General features: G+C 40.6%; 2 protein-coding genes across 5 annotated transcripts in view; one reads left to right on the top strand and one right to left on the bottom strand.

Moving 5' to 3' along the window:
* The window catches only part of sesn1 (sestrin 1), a 52,407-nt gene extending 36,960 nt beyond the window's left edge, over positions 1–15,447 (bottom strand). Inside the window, exons 1-2 of one of the 2 annotated variants that reach the window (XM_058392103.1) lie at positions 15,295–15,447; positions 14,461–14,779 (exon numbers count right to left, since the gene is read on the bottom strand). In XM_058392103.1, coding sequence (XP_058248086.1) covers positions 14,461–14,742 — 282 coding nt within the window. In that variant the 5' untranslated portion in view covers positions 14,743–14,779; positions 15,295–15,447. The remainder of the gene's footprint in view (positions 1–14,460; positions 14,780–15,294) is intronic. The other variant, XM_058392101.1, reaches the window with a different exon arrangement.
* A 1,963-nt stretch (positions 15,448–17,410) lies between these two features.
* The window catches only part of cep57l1 (centrosomal protein 57, like 1), a 5,534-nt gene continuing 5,444 nt past the window's right edge, over positions 17,411–17,500 (top strand). For all 3 annotated transcript variants that reach the window (XM_058392106.1, XM_058392105.1, XM_058392107.1), the window contains exon 1: positions 17,411–17,500. This exon is cut by the window's right edge and continues 67 nt beyond it. The gene's annotated coding sequence lies outside the window, so the exon portion shown is untranslated.

Raw genomic sequence — 17,500 nt, 5'->3', positions numbered from 1 at the left:
ATAGAAACAACAACCTATAAAACACGATGTATTATTTTATTAAGATCTATAAACAAGGATGCAATCCATATCCAAGTGCTCAAAACTACAACTTGTTCACTTTATACCCAGATTCTTTCTGCAGTGTTTCTGCTCTCGGACTTCTGCTTTTCTACTCTCGGTTCCTCAGGATATTTTTTCCCCCTCGTTATCGTCCACTTCTGCGTTCTTGCTACAGTTCCACTTCCTGCTCTTCACAGTACCATCATAATACATTTAATCTCCTTTAATATGTTACAGATCGACCAGGTCAATATTCTGATCTTAAAAACATAAACAAATCAGCTTTTACTCTTTTTCTGTCTCAAGGTTAATAAACAAAAAATAAAAAAATCATTTTCCATCCATCTGTCTATTCATTTTTTCTATCCATCGTTCCATCCATCTATCCATCCATTTATCCATCCACAGTTCCATCCATTGGCTCACCCATCTATCTATTCATTTCTCCATCCACAGTTCCATCCATCTATCCACCCATTTTTCTATCTATAGTTCCATCTATTTATCCATCCATCTATCCATCCATTTTAATATATATATATATATATATATATATATATATACACATATACACACACACACTTAATCTTTGATACGTTACAGATCATGTAACCGTAAACAAATCAGCTTTCACTTTTTCCGTCTCGAGGCTAATAAACTTAATAAAAAAAATCGTTAAGGAACCTGTTATGTCTCCTTACGAGAGTTTAATGATTATACACTCGCTTACATTCCAACATGCACAATTCGACTCACTGTACCACGTTAGCAGCTTTAACGTTCTACAAAATGAACCGACGCCTTCCGAGTGCTCGGATTCAACATATCTGGAGCCGTAATACTGATTAACACCTGGACTACGAGCTATGTTAGCACAAAGCTGTGACGAGTCGCCGTGTCACAGCTCTGTTGGCATGAAGATAAAGTGCTATCTGATAGATATAACACACGTTTCAGGGTCTGAAGTCGATGCCACGGACCATCCAGTGGAACCGCAGAGAAATCCCGCTCGGATCAAGCTAGGCTGTAACTACGGTACTACGTCATACTGCTGTTTTATAGCCAAACAGTCACAAGTTGACAAGAAATAGTATGGAGGACTGTAACAATTCTTATGGTTACAGTAAACGTCAAAACAGACGAAAATTAGGGCTTTAATGGTTTTGAGAAGTTTTTTTTTTTTTTTTACATTTGTGCATTGTCGTGTCTAGTCTCCACCCCCTGTCTTGTGATTGGTTGGTTCAGCACTGTCTTTGTCTGGTCGCGAAGTCTTACCTTGTTCATACTGCTAGAATTTTTACATTTATGTCATCCGCTGTTGTTTAATCCACATTTTAAATTTATTTATTTATATAATATGAGCATTTCCATCCAGCCTCCTAATGTGAAAGATCGCCACTGGAGAAAAAAATACAAAAGTAAAAAAGCAAAAAATTAGTAAAAAAATAAATAAATAAATAAATAAATAAATAATAAAAAAAACACACAGTGCTGCCTGAAGACGTGCTGTGACCAGACTAATAAAAAGGGATATCTACTGTTCCTCTCTCTCTTTCTCTCTCTGTGTGTAAACTTTATCTCCTCAGACATCCTGCAGCTCCTCAGACTTCTGACTGAGATGGTAATGACGAGTGAAAGCAGGGGTTCGAGACTCGAGACGGTGTACAGCACAGAGTTAAACCTTCCACTCGAATAAAAAGCCAAGCTGTTTTCGCCGCGGCATGTAAAACAAGACCTGGCAGAGAGCCAGCATGTGCTCATAAACACATCAATCATCTGAAACGAGCGCTCTGGAGGACGTTTCACATTCCTTTACTGAAATTCGGAGAAAATGAGAAGGACTGGATCATGTATTTGTGAAGGATGATGATGATGATGATGATGATGCATGGGCGTCTTGGAGGTTGTTTGTGTTCGAATGTAAAGTTCTGTTCAGCTCTGTTCCGACCAAGGTTCCAGGAACTTCTAGTCTGAATGAGAGCTGAAGGAAGGGGCAATAAAAGAAAAGAAATGCAGCTTGTAACATTCAGAGCTCCACCACAAAAAAACAGCTCTCGGTTTTTCCTAGAAGTTTTTGAACTGAGTCCAACAATTGAGATGCTTGAATTCTCTCGCCCTTTCCCTCCCTCCCTCTCTCTCTGTTTTTTTTCTGTCAACTGCTTTAAATTTTCTATTTTTTTCCCCAACTCACGCAAACACATTCTAGAGGTCTGGAGGTGTGTCCACTCCCAGCCAGTCAGAGCCAGGCAAAGCCGTGTGGTTTAGACAATGGGATGTCAGCTGGGGTTGGAGTGAAGATGGGAATGTCGAAGAACAGAACTTTTTTTGCGGTCTGCTTTTCTCTCCTGTTAATGACGGAGAGTAAATAGACCCTGGACTCTTGCCTGTATTAAAAGGGGGCTAGCTGACACACACACACACACACACGCTGTAATTGAGTAAGCCAGTCAGAGGGTGGGGTTCGGTCATAACTCTAGCTGAAAGAACTATTTGTACTGAACAGAAGCAAAAACACCTGGACATGATATTCATTAGAGTCTACACACACACACACACACACACACACACACACACACACACACAAACCAATGCGACTGACATTTCAAAAGGACACAATTTAATTCACGGACACACTATAACACACCGGAAAATGAATCGCTCCATTAATGCGCATTAATTATTAATATTACTGACAAAGCAGAAATCCTTCCCTGGTAATCGCCACTGAATTATTAACCTGTGCGTACAGGTGGAACAAATGAACTCTCAAAAAATAAAATAAATAAATAAATAAAAGCATATACTTGAAAAAAATTTACCTACAGAGATTAACTTCAGGTATTGGGTGAAAGCAGGTTAGACTGACGAATAGCGTAGCATGGATGATGTTAGCGAGAGGTGGAACCTTGGCAAACGCCCTTCCTTAGGAATTTTCACCTTAAGAAGTGAAATTTACATCAGCATACAAAGCATTTTCAGCGTACGAACTAACCGAAACGAACGCCAGCTGAGTTGTGCGTCCGAGACATCCGAGAGCCGTTCAAAACTTGTCAGCATCAAGCCAAGTGAAGCCAACTGATTATTTGCATTTACATTGTTTCTTATGGGAAAATTCATTCCGCAATACAAATTTTCACCTTAAGAACAGATTAAATTCCTATGCCGAGGTTCCACTGTATTTTACTCGACAGTGGTACGTCCACAATTCAGAAGGTTCTGTGGGACAAACCTAATAAAAACACGACTAAAAAACATGACACATTCAACTGTTCCAGCTCAAAAGATGAACATGAGAAGGAATTTCAGCTTCTATTTCCTGTTATTTCTATGCAGATTTGCTTCACTCAGGTGTGTCCTGATATAATGAGTGTTTAAACAATTAATATATCGAAAGGTCTAGTCTTAGTTTGAGTCCTGACTTCTCCTGTAAAGACTGCACTTGTTAAAAAGATAAACCAACATAAAGACCAGAGAGCTGTCTATGGGAGAAAAGTGAGCCATTGTGAAGCTGAGAAAGGAGGAACTTCACAAACATTAAGCAGAGACGATACAACAATCCTGAACGTCCTGAAGTAGAAAGAAACCACTGAGCAACCAGACATGGAACAGGTCCGCCAAAGAGAACAAGAGCAGATGATGACAGAAACATTGCAAGTGTGAAGAAAAACCCAAAAACAAGACTCCAACATCAAGAACCTCCACAGGAAAATGCGAAGGAATCATAATCCACAGACGGAAAAAGCAGAAATATCGAGACCATATCACAAGATTCAAACCTCTCATCATCAGAAGAACAGACTGGAGTTCAGGAAGTAGTTCAGAGATGAGCTACAAAAGTTCTTGAAGCAAGAAGACCAAAGAGTGGAGAAAGAAAGGATCAGATCATGATCTAAAATGATCTGTGAAGCATGGTGTTGGTAGCGCAAGCTCACAAGGCTGCTTCTAGAACATTCTCTCTAATCTTTGATGATGATGGAGCTCACACTGGTAGCAGCAGAATGAATTTAGAAGGCAAAACTAAACAAAGAACTTCATCAGGGGAAAGTTTAAGAGTGGACAAGTTGGTCAGCAGATTTGAACCCAAATGAGCAGCATTTCACCTCCGGAAACACACAACAACTGCACGACAAACCTGGAAAAGCTTCACAAAAGAAGAATGCAACAGTGTGGTGATGTCAGTTCCAATACTTTTGGTAACCTATATAAACGGTTCTGTTTTATGTGTTTAACACATCTGGATCTTTTGATCACAAACTTAAATGTCTGTTGTATAGCGCAAAAAAAAAGGATTGGTGTTGTCGTTCTGATACTTTTGGAGGAGACATTCTCATGCACTGTACATTTCTAATTGAAGCTTGGGGTGAATTGTAATCCACCGTGATGTTTGCTCATAATAATTGCTTTATACTCTGCACTCAAAATCTGCTGAAGGAAGGACAAAAAATAAATAAATCTCTGCTGACCACAATCGCTGACTCGGCTAGAGACGACTCGCTAAAAATACACACCGGAGGCATTCATATTCATTCAGAATAACTTGCATGCACGTAGATTAACAACAACAGGTACGGGAAAATAAAAAATCCTCCTGAGATCCGTTTACGGGATAAAACGAGCAACTTCCTGAAGAAAAGTGAACGAAATGACTCAGTCGTTCCTGGTCACGTGACCTGACCGGTGTTGCTAAATAAGGTGGAAGGTTTCTAATCAGGTTACGGGTTCAAACAAGAGCTTTTTGTCTTCTTCCAGTTTGAGTTTGATCATTTCTAAACTGCGAGGCTTTCTCGATAAGGACAGGCCTTTTGTGTGTTTGTACTGGTGCGTATCCAAAATCAAATACAAAAGCTCTGGTATACGCGATAAGTTTTTTTCCTTTTCTGTTTACCTTGGCGGAAATCCAAGCAGAAAAGTTATGAGGGATCAAATTTCAGTTCGCTTCTGAAGGGCGAAGGATGAGAGCTGGCTGAGAGTGAGAGGTTCGGGACGCTGTGAGGTGAAGAGGTGGTTGAAATCTCCCTCTGGATTGTGTGTGTGTGTGTGTGTGTGTGTGTGTCTCAGTAAGAAACATCCTGCCACTTTAGAGATGACTGATGAAGCTGGTTTGAAACGAAGGCTTGTGCCATCTGTGTGTGTCTCACTGTACTCACAACAGCTTTATTTTTTCTTCTCCAACTTTCTCTCATTCTCTCTCTCTCTCTCTCTCTCTCTCTCTCTGTCAGGCTGTAGTCTCTCCTCCACCGTTACACAATGTTCTGTATTGTTTCCAGAAAAATGCAGATGTTTAGATTGAACACTGATGTTCACTTTGTCCCTGCAAGCAGACGGAATTTTGAACCTTGGTTGCTCTCTCTCTCCTTCTCTCTCTCTGTCTCTCTCTCACACACTCACTCATTCACTCTGTGTCTCTCTCTCTCACACTCACTCACTCTCTCTTACTCTCTCACTCTCACTCACTCATTCAATCTGTCTCTGTCTCTCTCTCTCTGTCACACACACACTGTATCATTTTATCAGCAGGATTCTATCATTCCCATAATCTCCCTCTCAGGTGACAAATTCTCCTAATCTCGGCCACATCATTGCTTCACCTTTTCCTAACAGGACTTGGTGTAAACTTAGTAGCGATGTCAGATTGTGTAATCGAGCAGCTGTCACGTTGTAATTCGCACAGCATGAAACCGCACACCGACAAACCTACACTAATAACCTCTGAGCTAATCACTGTATTCCTTTCATCATGTGGTGGGATGCGGAATTCCCAGAATCGCCTTCCTGTCGGAAGGTTGTTCGGGGTAGAGAAGGTGAAAAACATCCCAGAGAGAGAGAGAGAGAGAGAGAGAGAGAGAGAGAGAGAGAGAGAGAGAGAGAGAGAGAGAAAGATCTATCACCTGTCTATCAATGCGTCAACTGACCAATCGCAGCAGCTCTGTGATCTTTATACAGAATGATGCAGTGGTTTTAACTTCACAGTAAATAACAAACACTCTGATGTCTATGATTGAATAAAGTGTAGCGTATCCTAGCAACACGTGAGGGATATGCGCCGCAGGCGCATCACAGGTCAGGTGACGTCTTCTGCCTTTATCAGCCGTTTACTGTCGCTTAGAAACTACGGCAAAGCAAACGCCACGGGGTCAGCGGGTTCGGGAGACTCTTACGAAAGTGGCCACCTTGTGCACGTCTCATGACCGGCTCTGAGCGAGCAAGCGAGCGAGCGAGAGAGAGAGAGAGGGGGAAATTAGAGAGATAGAGAGAGACAAATAGAGAGAGAGAACGAGACAGAGAGAGATACAGACAGAGAGAGAGAGAGACAGACAGGCATCATAGCGAGTGTTTGAATTTCTAAGAAGGTGAAAATCTCAGAAAATATCCCCCGGAGAGATTCAGATGAATTTACGCTTTCTGGAAGGTTGCCAATTTCTTGCCTCGAGCCAATCGACAGCAATAAACACGAGACGTTTGTCCGTACGCTCTTTAACGCACCGCCGCTACGTTAGCGTCATCTAAATGGAAATGGAAATAATTCCCCTGCTCTTTCTAAACACAATCCTCCACTGAATCCTGGCTCTACATCACCTGGGGTTTCACACTCTAATCTCCTAATCCCGGGATTAACCTTCGGCTAATTTGCATATTCGCATATCAACAACCTAATTGGATGAATCCAGTGTTTTAAATAACGTTTCATCTCACGCTTTGACACTAGTGAGGAACTTTCACAACTTGCTGTCCAACTTCCGCTAATTTTTCAGTCAGTCACTTGAATACGATTTCTGTCCATTTTTCTGAGTTGAAATGTAAAAATAAAACTGGATTCTCCCGTTTTTCTTTGATTCTCCTCTCACTGTTTGACATTATCAAGTTACAACTGATATGAGGCAGGTTCTGATAGTGTCGCTAATCATGTACACTATATTGCCAAAAGTATTGGGACACCCCTCCAAATCATTGAATTCAGTTGTTGGACTTGGCCCCTTAGTTCCAGTGAAAGGAACTCTTAATGCTTCAGCATATCAAGACATTTTGGACAATTTCATGCTGTTTGTGGGAACAGTTTGGGGATGACCCCTTCCTGTTCCAACATGACTGCACACCAGTACACAAAGCAAGGTCCATAAAGACATGGATGAGTGAGTTTGGTGTGGAGGAACTTGACTGGCCTGCACAGAGACGTGACCTCAACCCCATAGAACACCTTTGGGATGAATTAGAGCGGAGACTGCGAGCCAGGCCTTCTCGTCCAACATCAGTGCCTGACCTCACATATGCACTTCTTCTAGAGAGGAATGGTCAAAAATTCCCATAAACACACTCCTAAACCTTGTGGAAAGTCTTCCCAGAAGAGTTGAAGCTGTTATAGCTGCAAAGGGTGGGACAACTCCATATTACATTCATATACATGTAAAGGCAGACCTCCCAAAACTTTTGGCAATATAGTGTAGTAAAATTATTTCTAACGCCAGGTTTGAGTTAGCACAGCACTTAAAACCAAACCTTGGGTAAAAGACTACGCTTCTGAATAAGCATGAAACGTTTCTGTACCCGTGGTTAAAAGCGAGGTTTTGGTGTGATGGTAACCCGGGGTTACGCATGGTTATCGTTTTAAAGCCATCATCTGTTTCCTTTTCAGCTTTCTGCCACTTTATGACACATGTCGTGTGTCTGAGAGACGTTATGGCTTCCTCCTCGCCGCTGGGAGCTTGTGTGATCTGTGGCGCATGCGGCCGTGACTCACGGGGCAACTTGGTACAGTTTTGACCCCCGTGGCCTGACTCAGAAGCCAGAGTCACCACAAAGCAGACTTCTGAAACTGAAAAAAACACACAGGACTGACTTCACAGAGACGCGACATCTGGCAGAGAACTTCAGCATGACTTCCTGCTTCACTGGAGCTGATTAATGTAACATACAAATCTTCTACTGTCATGAGCTCGAGATTGATATGTGATTGATAGATGATTGATGTGTGATTGATAGGGGATTGATATGTGAATGATGTGTGACTGACAGGTTATTGATGTGCGTCATCCTCCACACTCAGAAAGACTCCACTCATGTCTGAGTTTTATTTTAAGAATAAAACATAAAATATTTGCTTTAATAAATAAACAGAAGTGTATAAATAATTTCTAATTCTAAATCATCACCTCTCACCTCTTATGACATCATTATCTTATCTTATTTTAAGTTATTTTAAATAAATGGTCTCTAAGAGTCATGGCCGGACCTCAGGTGGGGTTTCTTGCCCTGACATGCGAGTAGAGTGATATGATCAGGGCCGTGCATGTGCTGTTCCATGTGTTAGATCTGAGAGTAAAATGACCCGAGTGTCGAGAAATACACCGCTTCATAAACACACACAACTGAGCCAGAGCTCGGGTCAAGCTGTGGAAATTTCCCGAGTGTGTGTTTGTGTGTATATATATATGTATATGTGTGTGTGTGTGTGTGTGTGTGTGTGTGTGTGTGTGTGTGTGAGGTTTTACCATGGAGCAACACCACCCCCTGCTGGTTACACACACACACACACACACACACACACACACACACACACACACACTCTCTCTCTCTCTCTCTCTCTCTCTCTCTCTCTCACACACACACACTCACACACAAATATTCACACACACACACTCTCACACACAAATATTCACACACACACTCTCAATGTCAATCTCTCCATCTATCTCTCCGTTTCTCGGTCTGTCTCTCTATCGTCTGTCTAAATAGTATCTAGATAATAATAACAGATAAACAGATCATAATATTTCTAACAGTAAACATGAGATTCTAGATCTTTCTGCTGGTCATCTTTCCAGACCTTTCAGAGTAACACAGTGGACGTTTATGACCACACAGTATATTTATGACCTAACAATGTTTTTCGCTCTAACAAAGTATCTGGAAAGATTTTTCTGGCAGTATTGTGCTGCACTTGATGGTGGTTTCCTTCAGAACTCTTGCCCTGTTTTTGGCCCGAAAGCTCTGGCGTAGAATTCAGAGAGCTTCCTAAGGATGTCTGTCTCTGTTCCACTTCCCCACTGTGACCTTTGACCTCCAGCCAGCGACATCAAAACACACACACCCCGCCTTCAGCGTGCTGCTGCGTCGCCCTTCTCCTTCCATGAAGACGCTTTTTTCCTTTCTAAAGTCCGTCTTCCTCTAATAAGAACAAGAGGAATAATCTCTCCTCTTATACTGTGTACACACACACACTCTCCCTCTCTCTCTCTCTCTCACACACACACACACACACACTCACTCTCACACACACACACACACACACACACACTCTCCCTCTCTCTCTCACACACACACACACACACACACACACACACTCACTCTCACACACACACACACACACACACTCTCCCTCTCTCTCTCTCTCTCTCACACACATACACACACACGCTATCTCTCTCTCTCTCTCTGTCTCTTTCTCTCTCACACACACACACACACAAGCACTCTCTCTCTCTCTCTCACACACACACACACACTCACACACTCACACACTCACACACTCACACACTCACACACTCACACACTCACACACTCACACACTCACACACTCACACAAAACATGACTCCTACAGCTATTTCCAGGAGACAGAAATGGAAATGTTTCAGCTGGAGTATCAGATGCAGGTCAGAAGTTCAGACTCCGGGTCACTTTCACACATCACTGATGTTTATGTGTGGATATTATTTCCAGAGCTTCCGTTAATTCCCGGGAGCCGATCCTGTCGGCTTTATGTCTGTCCGGGAATCTTAAGTATGTATGTAAACGTTGCTCAAGCACATGTAGGGTATGATAACCATGTTCTAGGTTACTTCTTTCCATTCTAGGTCTTCCGGTCACTTCAGGGTTTTGGTTTTTTTGTTGTTTTTTTTTGCTACTTTTTTTGCTGAATTGAAATCACTTCCAAATATTATGGAATTTCCATCTGTGTTCAATGAGACCGCAGATGACGCATCGTTTTGCAATTCTCCTCCGAGAAACCAGAGGGCACTGAACTCACTGGAGCTGAATGAACCCAAATCCAGAGCCACGCTTTTCCACCAATCCAGTGGAAATCCATCCTAGAAGAAGAACATAAATTCAGAAGAACCAGAATTCAGAAGAAGAACATGAATCCAGAAGAAGGTGAATTCAGAAGAAGAACGAGAATTCAGAAGAAGATGAATTCAGAAGAAGAACATGAATCCAGAAGAAGAATGAGAATTCAGAAGAAGAATGAGAATTCAGAAGATGAATTCAGAAGAAGAACGAGAATTCAGAAGAAGATGAATTCAGAAGAAGAACGAGAATTCAGAAGAAGAACGAGAATTCAGAAGAAGATGAATTCAGAAGAAGAACGAGAATTCAGAAGAACGAGAATTCAGAAGATGAATTCAGAAGAAGAACGAGAATTCAGAAGAAGAAGATGAATTCAGAAGAAGAAGATGAATTCAGAAGAAGAACGAGAATTCAAAAGAAGAACAACGTGAATTCAAAAGAACAACGTGAATTCAGAAGAAGAACAACGTGAATTCAGAAGAACATGAATTCAGAAGATGAATTCAGAAGAAGAACGAGAATTCAGAAGATGAATTCAGAAGAAGAACGAGAATTCAGAAGAAGATGAATTCAGAAGAAGAACGAGAATTCAGAAGAAGATGAATTCAGAAGAAGAACGAGAATTCAGAAGATGAAGAATTCAGAAGAAGAACGAGAATTCAGAAGATGAATTCAGAAGAAGAACGAGAATTCAGAAGAAGATGAATTCAGAAGAAGATGAATTCAGAAGATGAATTCAGAAGAAGAACGAGAATTCAGAAGAACGAGAATTCAGAAGATGAATTCAGAAGAAGAACGAGAATTCAAAAGAAGAACGTGAATTCAGAAGAACAACGTGAATTCAGAAGAAGAACATGAATTCAGAAGAAGAGCGTGAATTCTGATGGTTTATCACTCGCTATTCCTGTGACCCTGTCTTGCTATATTTAGATTTGTTTGCATATCTGATCAGCTGTGTGTTGACCCTACCGCACACACAGACACACCCCCTCACACTAGGGCACACGGAGCACACTAGTGGCTACATCATCATTGTTATGAACCCTTCCAGTGTGTATGTTTACCCAAGTGCCCTTGGTGATGTTACTGAACCTGCCTTCCTTTAACATCCTGAAACCCTCATCTCCTCTCTCGTCACGGATCAACGGAGAGAAATGTGTCTCTCTCTCGCTCTCTCTCACACACACACACACACAGCTTGTACAATGCTTTGCAAAAGTATTCAACTCCTTAACAGTAGCCCAGTTCCTGTAGAAATGATCAAGACTAATTTCTTTTCTGCAAACTGATCTTTTTAAATTAATTACTTTGCAAAATTAAAAAAAGAAGCTGTTGTTTGTGAAAGGATTCAACCCTTCAGACAAAAACTTAATACTAGTTTTAATCTATTCCAAGATGGCGCCGGTGAGATCGGCCAAAGTCACCAAATTAGTTTTTGTTTATTTATTCTACCAATTTCTTTTCCATTCTTATATTCTGCTTATTCCATTCATATCTATTATATAGTTGTTTAATTTTATTCTATTTTTTATTTTTATAGATCGTTTAATTCATTTATTTTATATTTTGTTCTGATATTCTATATTCTTTTCATATTTCATATTCTTTTTTTTAGATTCTTATTTTCCTCTAGTGTATTTCTCATATTTTTAGATTCTAGTTTTACATTTTTATTTAATATATTTCAAATGATTTTATATTCTGTTTTTACATCTTTATTTAAATTATTTCTCATTTTTATGTTCTTGTTTTACATTTTTATTTAAATTATTTCTTATATTTGTACATTCTAGTTTTAAATTTTTATTTAGATTATTTTTATATTTTAGTTTTACCTTTTTCTTATATTTTATATTCTAGTTTTACATTTTTATTTAAATTGTATTTCTTATATTTTATATTCTAGATTTACATTTTTATTTTAATTATTTCTTATATTTTATATTCTAGTTTTTACAATTTTGTTTAAATTATTTCTTATATTTTATATTCTAGATTTACATTAATATTTAAATTGTATTTTATATTTTATATTCTAGTTTTACATTTTTATTTAAATTATTTCTTATATTTTATATCTTAGTTTAACATTTTAATTTACATTGTATTTCTCATTTTTATATTCCAGTTTTACATTTTTTTTTATTTATTTCTTAATATTTCTTATATTTTGTATGTATGCGACAAATAAAATTTGAATGTGAATTTCTTCCTGACTGATTTGCTCCATCTTCTACTAATCTTCTCACTATCTGATGTCTTTTTGAATCAATTGTGTCATCGTTAAAACAATATAATTAATCTGACAAACAGTTCCAGTTCCTAGAATACTTTTGCAAGCAGCATTTTTAAAAAAAATCTCTAATTCATTTTGGTTTTCAAAAAGAAAAGTCACTGAAATACTGATAGGAAAAATATGGGCAAAATGAGGGTGGGAGGCAGCATAAACTTTTGCACTGTATGAATGAATGTGAGAAAGAAAAATAGTGTGTGTGCGTGTGTGTGTGTGCGCGTGTGTGTGCGCGCGCGTGTGTGCGTGTAGCATGGCTGATTGCATACCTTAGAAAACAACAAACACAGGAAGTAAAAGCTGTTATTTCTGGCTGTTTTTTTTCATTCAACTGGCAGTAATCCCACTGTGTCTATCTGTGCATGTGTGACAACTGTGTGTGTGTGTGTGTGTGTGTGTGTGTGTGTGTGTGTGTGTGTATATAAGCTGCAGTGCAACTGTGCCGCTTAGTAGGCCAAAGTTCATATTCAACTGTTTTTTCTTCTCATCTCAGTATCACAGTGTCAGAGTTTGGTTCGATCTCATGATCTGTCCTCGTATCCCGGAATTCTCTTCATGATGATGTTTGAAAGCAAGCTCGCAGCGTGTAAAAGATCTGGAGCAAATCTGTGCTGTCGGTCATCCAAAAACACAACCAGAAATAAGAAACAAACAATAAGCAATGACGTGAAAAAGTGCTACGGACAGACATACGCAAGATACGTCAAAAAAAACCCAACTCAGCTAGCACATTTCCGCTAGGCTGGATTGAGAGAACAGAGACTCGTTTGTTTCTGTGTGTGTGTGTGTGTGTGTGGATGCAGTGATGTGAGTGTCAGGGTTAATGAAATTACACGCTAGTGTTAATGAACACAGAAGCTCAAGCAAAGCTAACACAGCACAACCAGTTAATGTAAATATGCCACAACACAACGCTACACAACAGTACACAACACAACGCTACACAACAGAGCGCCGGGCAACTCGTTTCCCACACAACAAACGGACCGGAACTGAAGGAAAGTTCTACAGAACTTCCAGGTAACATCATGCTAATGCCTCACATCTGCTGGATCATGTGATCTCCTTAACTAAAAATGAGTTCATGTGGAATTTAGAGGCGTGGCTTAGACAGAGCTGTAGTTATGACATCATAAGTCTGTGTTTCAAAACATTTCACTTCAACACAAGCGAAGGAAAGTGTTGTAGTGGATGACAGGTGGGTATATCAGTGATATAACATCACACACACACACACACATCGAAATCTTTTTGTTCATAAAAATGAACTTTCTTTATGAGGACTGGTCATGGCCTCATAAGAACATCCACACACACTCACTCACTCACACATACACACACACACACACACACACACACACACACATCACGGTGCTACACAGACTGATCCCCTCTTTCAAGTTGAACCCAGTGACACGGAGCAGAATGCACTGTGGGAAACAAACCCCTGTAACCCCCGACAGTGCTATTCTGAGAGCTGTTACAAACACACACACACACACAAACACAAACAGCACTACCAAATCACCATAAGTAATCATACAATTCATTGGCTCTGGATTTCGATGTCAGCTGCTGTCTCAGCTGCAGCATTTTAAATCCAATGAAAGTCAGAATTAACTGGACGGCTGCTTTCCACTAACCCTCTGAAATGCAGGATGAAAGATTTGCTTAAATTCAGGCTATCTGAACAAAGTTTTAAACCGATTAGCATCAAATGGAGGCGGAGTTTAATCTCTGCTGGTTTAGGCTTTAGCATTTCATCAATCCATCACTGAACGCACTGTCTCCTCCAGGTAATGGGCGGAGCCTAGTGTTCACGCCCTAAATGGGCAGGAGAAAGTGGGAGGAAACCGGGAAACCCTGAAGGAGAGCCACATAAAGATGTATCGTGAAGGTGTGAAACCATGTACAGACCCAAGGCTCAGGATGGACTCTTGGACCCTGGAGCTTGCTCTTTGTCCAGACTCCTTTCGCTCCCTAGTCTTTGACCCCCCCCCCCCCCCCCCTCACTTTTCTTTCAAATATTTCCTTTTTTTCTTTTTTAACAAATCCCCTTGTTTCTTACCTGGACACCTTGGAGCAGCCAGACGCATCTTTCCCTGACGTCTCCGTAAGGACACCTCTTGGAGAGCATGAGGAGACGAGCCAGGACATAGTTGAGATCTTGAGCCGTCCCGGGATGCGACGACAGCGACAACGATGATGATGATGATGATTTCAGGAACGGTCCTATACTCTCCACCTTCCTCTTCACGTCCTGCTCGATGTGCTCCATGGCAGCGTCTCTGGAGCCCGAGTCTCGGCTGGCCAGCGCTTCCCACACCGCTGTTCCATCTCTCACATCCATCACTGGGGTTTTTCTTTAGCTTTAATTCTGATGGGAGCTGTGCAGAAAATAGAGAAGTGTGTATACGTGTGTGTGTGTGTGTGTGCGCGTTATGTTGTGTTAGACCTGCATTACTTCCAAGAAACCTACTGCATTATTTCCTGCAGATATAAACACCCTGATTTTTTTTTTTGCCCAAACACCCTTTTTTTGTTTGTTTTTTGCAAGAGCATTGACACAAATAAAATGTTTACCTTTTATGCAATCGATGGCTGAACACAACTCAAAGAGTACAAAGTGTCAGATTATCTGATTAACTTTAATATTAGTAAATAAATAAATATCTAGAGATATGTTAGTGAGGAGAGAGGTTTTAAAGAAAGCATGCAGGAATAATGTCTTGTGTGCATTAAGTTGTGTGTGTTTGACGAAACGGCTGCATTTAGTCACCTCCTGAACCAGAAAAACACACGCTTTCACAAAGATTTGCTTCGTTCATATCGGATCAAAACACATACATACACACACACACACACACACACACACACACACACAAAAACAAAACACACTTACAGCATTAACATTGTCTCGCGCCCCGTTCTCCGCTTTGCGGTCCAGTCCCGAGCTCTCAGCAGGAGTGTGTCTATGTAGGACGAGTTGAAGCAAACGCGTGATTGACAAGCGCGTCCGCGAATAGCGGTGTCAGATCAACACGTGTAGGCGGAGACGAGTGCGGAGCGGACCAATCAGCGATCGCTCGCGGAGCGGAAAGGCGGACGTGTGGGGATTGTAGTGTGCACGCTCTCCGGCTCGCATACCGCTGAAGGCAGCTCGGGAAAACACAAAACCGCATCTACCGGCAGCCAGAGTCATCCCTGAGCCCCGCCACCACTTGTTTATCAGAAACCCAATAGGCTGATTTACGTAAACCGTGCACCACATCCTAGGATTACATCCTAACTGACAGATTTCTGCAATTATGTATCACTGTGAATGTGATAGTAGCTTCTAAACAAAGGAAACATTAAATAGCAATCATTACCTGTTCCTGATAATTTATTAGAGTAGAAAAAATGCAAATGCAAGTGATTAATCCAGATTCCTAGGTCTGTGCATGAACACAAGGTAACATGTGAATGCAACATTCAAGTCAAGACTGTTAGAGCTGACCAGGCTGGATACTATGCCTTCCTTCCTTCCTTCCTTCCTTCCTTCCAGCATGCACCTTCAAAGAGTCTTCTACACAAATCCTGTTTTTTTTTTCTCTAAAAGCTAGTGGAGTTTATTACAAAGCAAAGACATGGGAAGAAATCTGGACATCATGATATGTGTGGGTGTGACGATGGAGCGTCCACATACTTTGGCAGGTCAGAGTATTTATATGACACACCTCTTCCTCCTTCCCTAATGTGTCCTGCTTCCAGGAACTGAAAGCGGAATTGTTTCAGTTCAGTGCTAAAATTCAAATCGATGCTCATGTGAATCTTTCACCTTTTCCATGGAAATAAAGTGCAACATGTCCAATGCAAAATGGCTGCTTTTACCTGGAAATTGATCAGGCCTATTTCTCACCCAGGTGTCACATTGAGTCTTATAAAACTGAGATTTTAGCCAGGATTCATTATACTTCAACAAAATGAAAAAAATAAATATTGTGGATGCTTTAGTATAGAATTGCTTAAATATGGTCATTTCTGGTGATCTGATTTAGTAAAAGAAGGAAAGAACCTTTTGGGAGTCTTTTCATTTAATGATCTGATTCACAAAAATGATTCAGAATTTTCCTTACACAAACGAGTCACAGTGACACATTTTGGAAGCAGAAAGAGTCGACTCTTATTGGTGAATTGAGTCAAACTATCTGATTCACAAAAAATGATTCAGAATTCACCTTACATGAACATTCACAGTCACACATTTTGGAAGCAGAAGGAGTCGACTCTTATTGGGGAATTGAGTCAAATGATCTGATTCACAAAAAATGATTCAGAATTCTCCTTACACAAACGATTCACAGTGACACATTTTGGAAGCAGAAAGAGTCGGCTCTTATTAGTGTATTGAGTCAAATATGACTCACAAAAAAGATTCAGAATTCCCCTTACACAAACTATTCACAGTGACATATTTTGGAAGCAGAAAGAGTCGGCTCTTATTGGTGAATTGAGTCAAATTATCTGATTCACAACAAATGATTCAGAATTTGCCTTACACAAACGATTCACAGTCACACATTTTGGAAGCAGAAGGAGTCGACTCTTATTGGGGAAATGAGTCAAAGTATCTGATTCACAAAAATGATTCAGAATTCTCACAGTTCACAAATAAACATTTTACCCGTTACACACATGATTAACACTGATGCATTTTGGGAGGAGAAGGTGTCGGCTCTTATGTGTGTGTTGAGTCAAATGACCTGACCGACAGAAATGATTCGAAATGTCCATTACACACACGATTCACATCGAGACATTTTGAGAGGCAAGGGAGTCGGCTCTTATGGGTGAACTGAGTCAAATGATCTGACTCACAGAAAAACGGAAAGCGGAACTGCTTATAGCGCGGCAGAGGAAGAGGGAAATTTAAAACTGAAGGCACTATCAGTGTCAACACCAGCTGTTAGCGGGACGATCCCAAATAGTCCACTGCTTCCTGTGCACGTACACTACACAGCCCCGAGAAGCCATTACGTCTTACCCTATCTAGTGCACTTGAATCAGAGGTCGGACGCCATTTGTAATTCAGCCGGTATATTCACTACGGAAGGAGGAACCTGGAG

Source organism: Hemibagrus wyckioides, linkage group LG06 (assembly GCF_019097595.1).
Source record: "Hemibagrus wyckioides isolate EC202008001 linkage group LG06, SWU_Hwy_1.0, whole genome shotgun sequence".
NCBI classification, from domain to species: domain Eukaryota; kingdom Metazoa; phylum Chordata; class Actinopteri; order Siluriformes; family Bagridae; genus Hemibagrus; species Hemibagrus wyckioides.
This window is presented reverse-complemented; position numbering and strand designations above follow the sequence as displayed.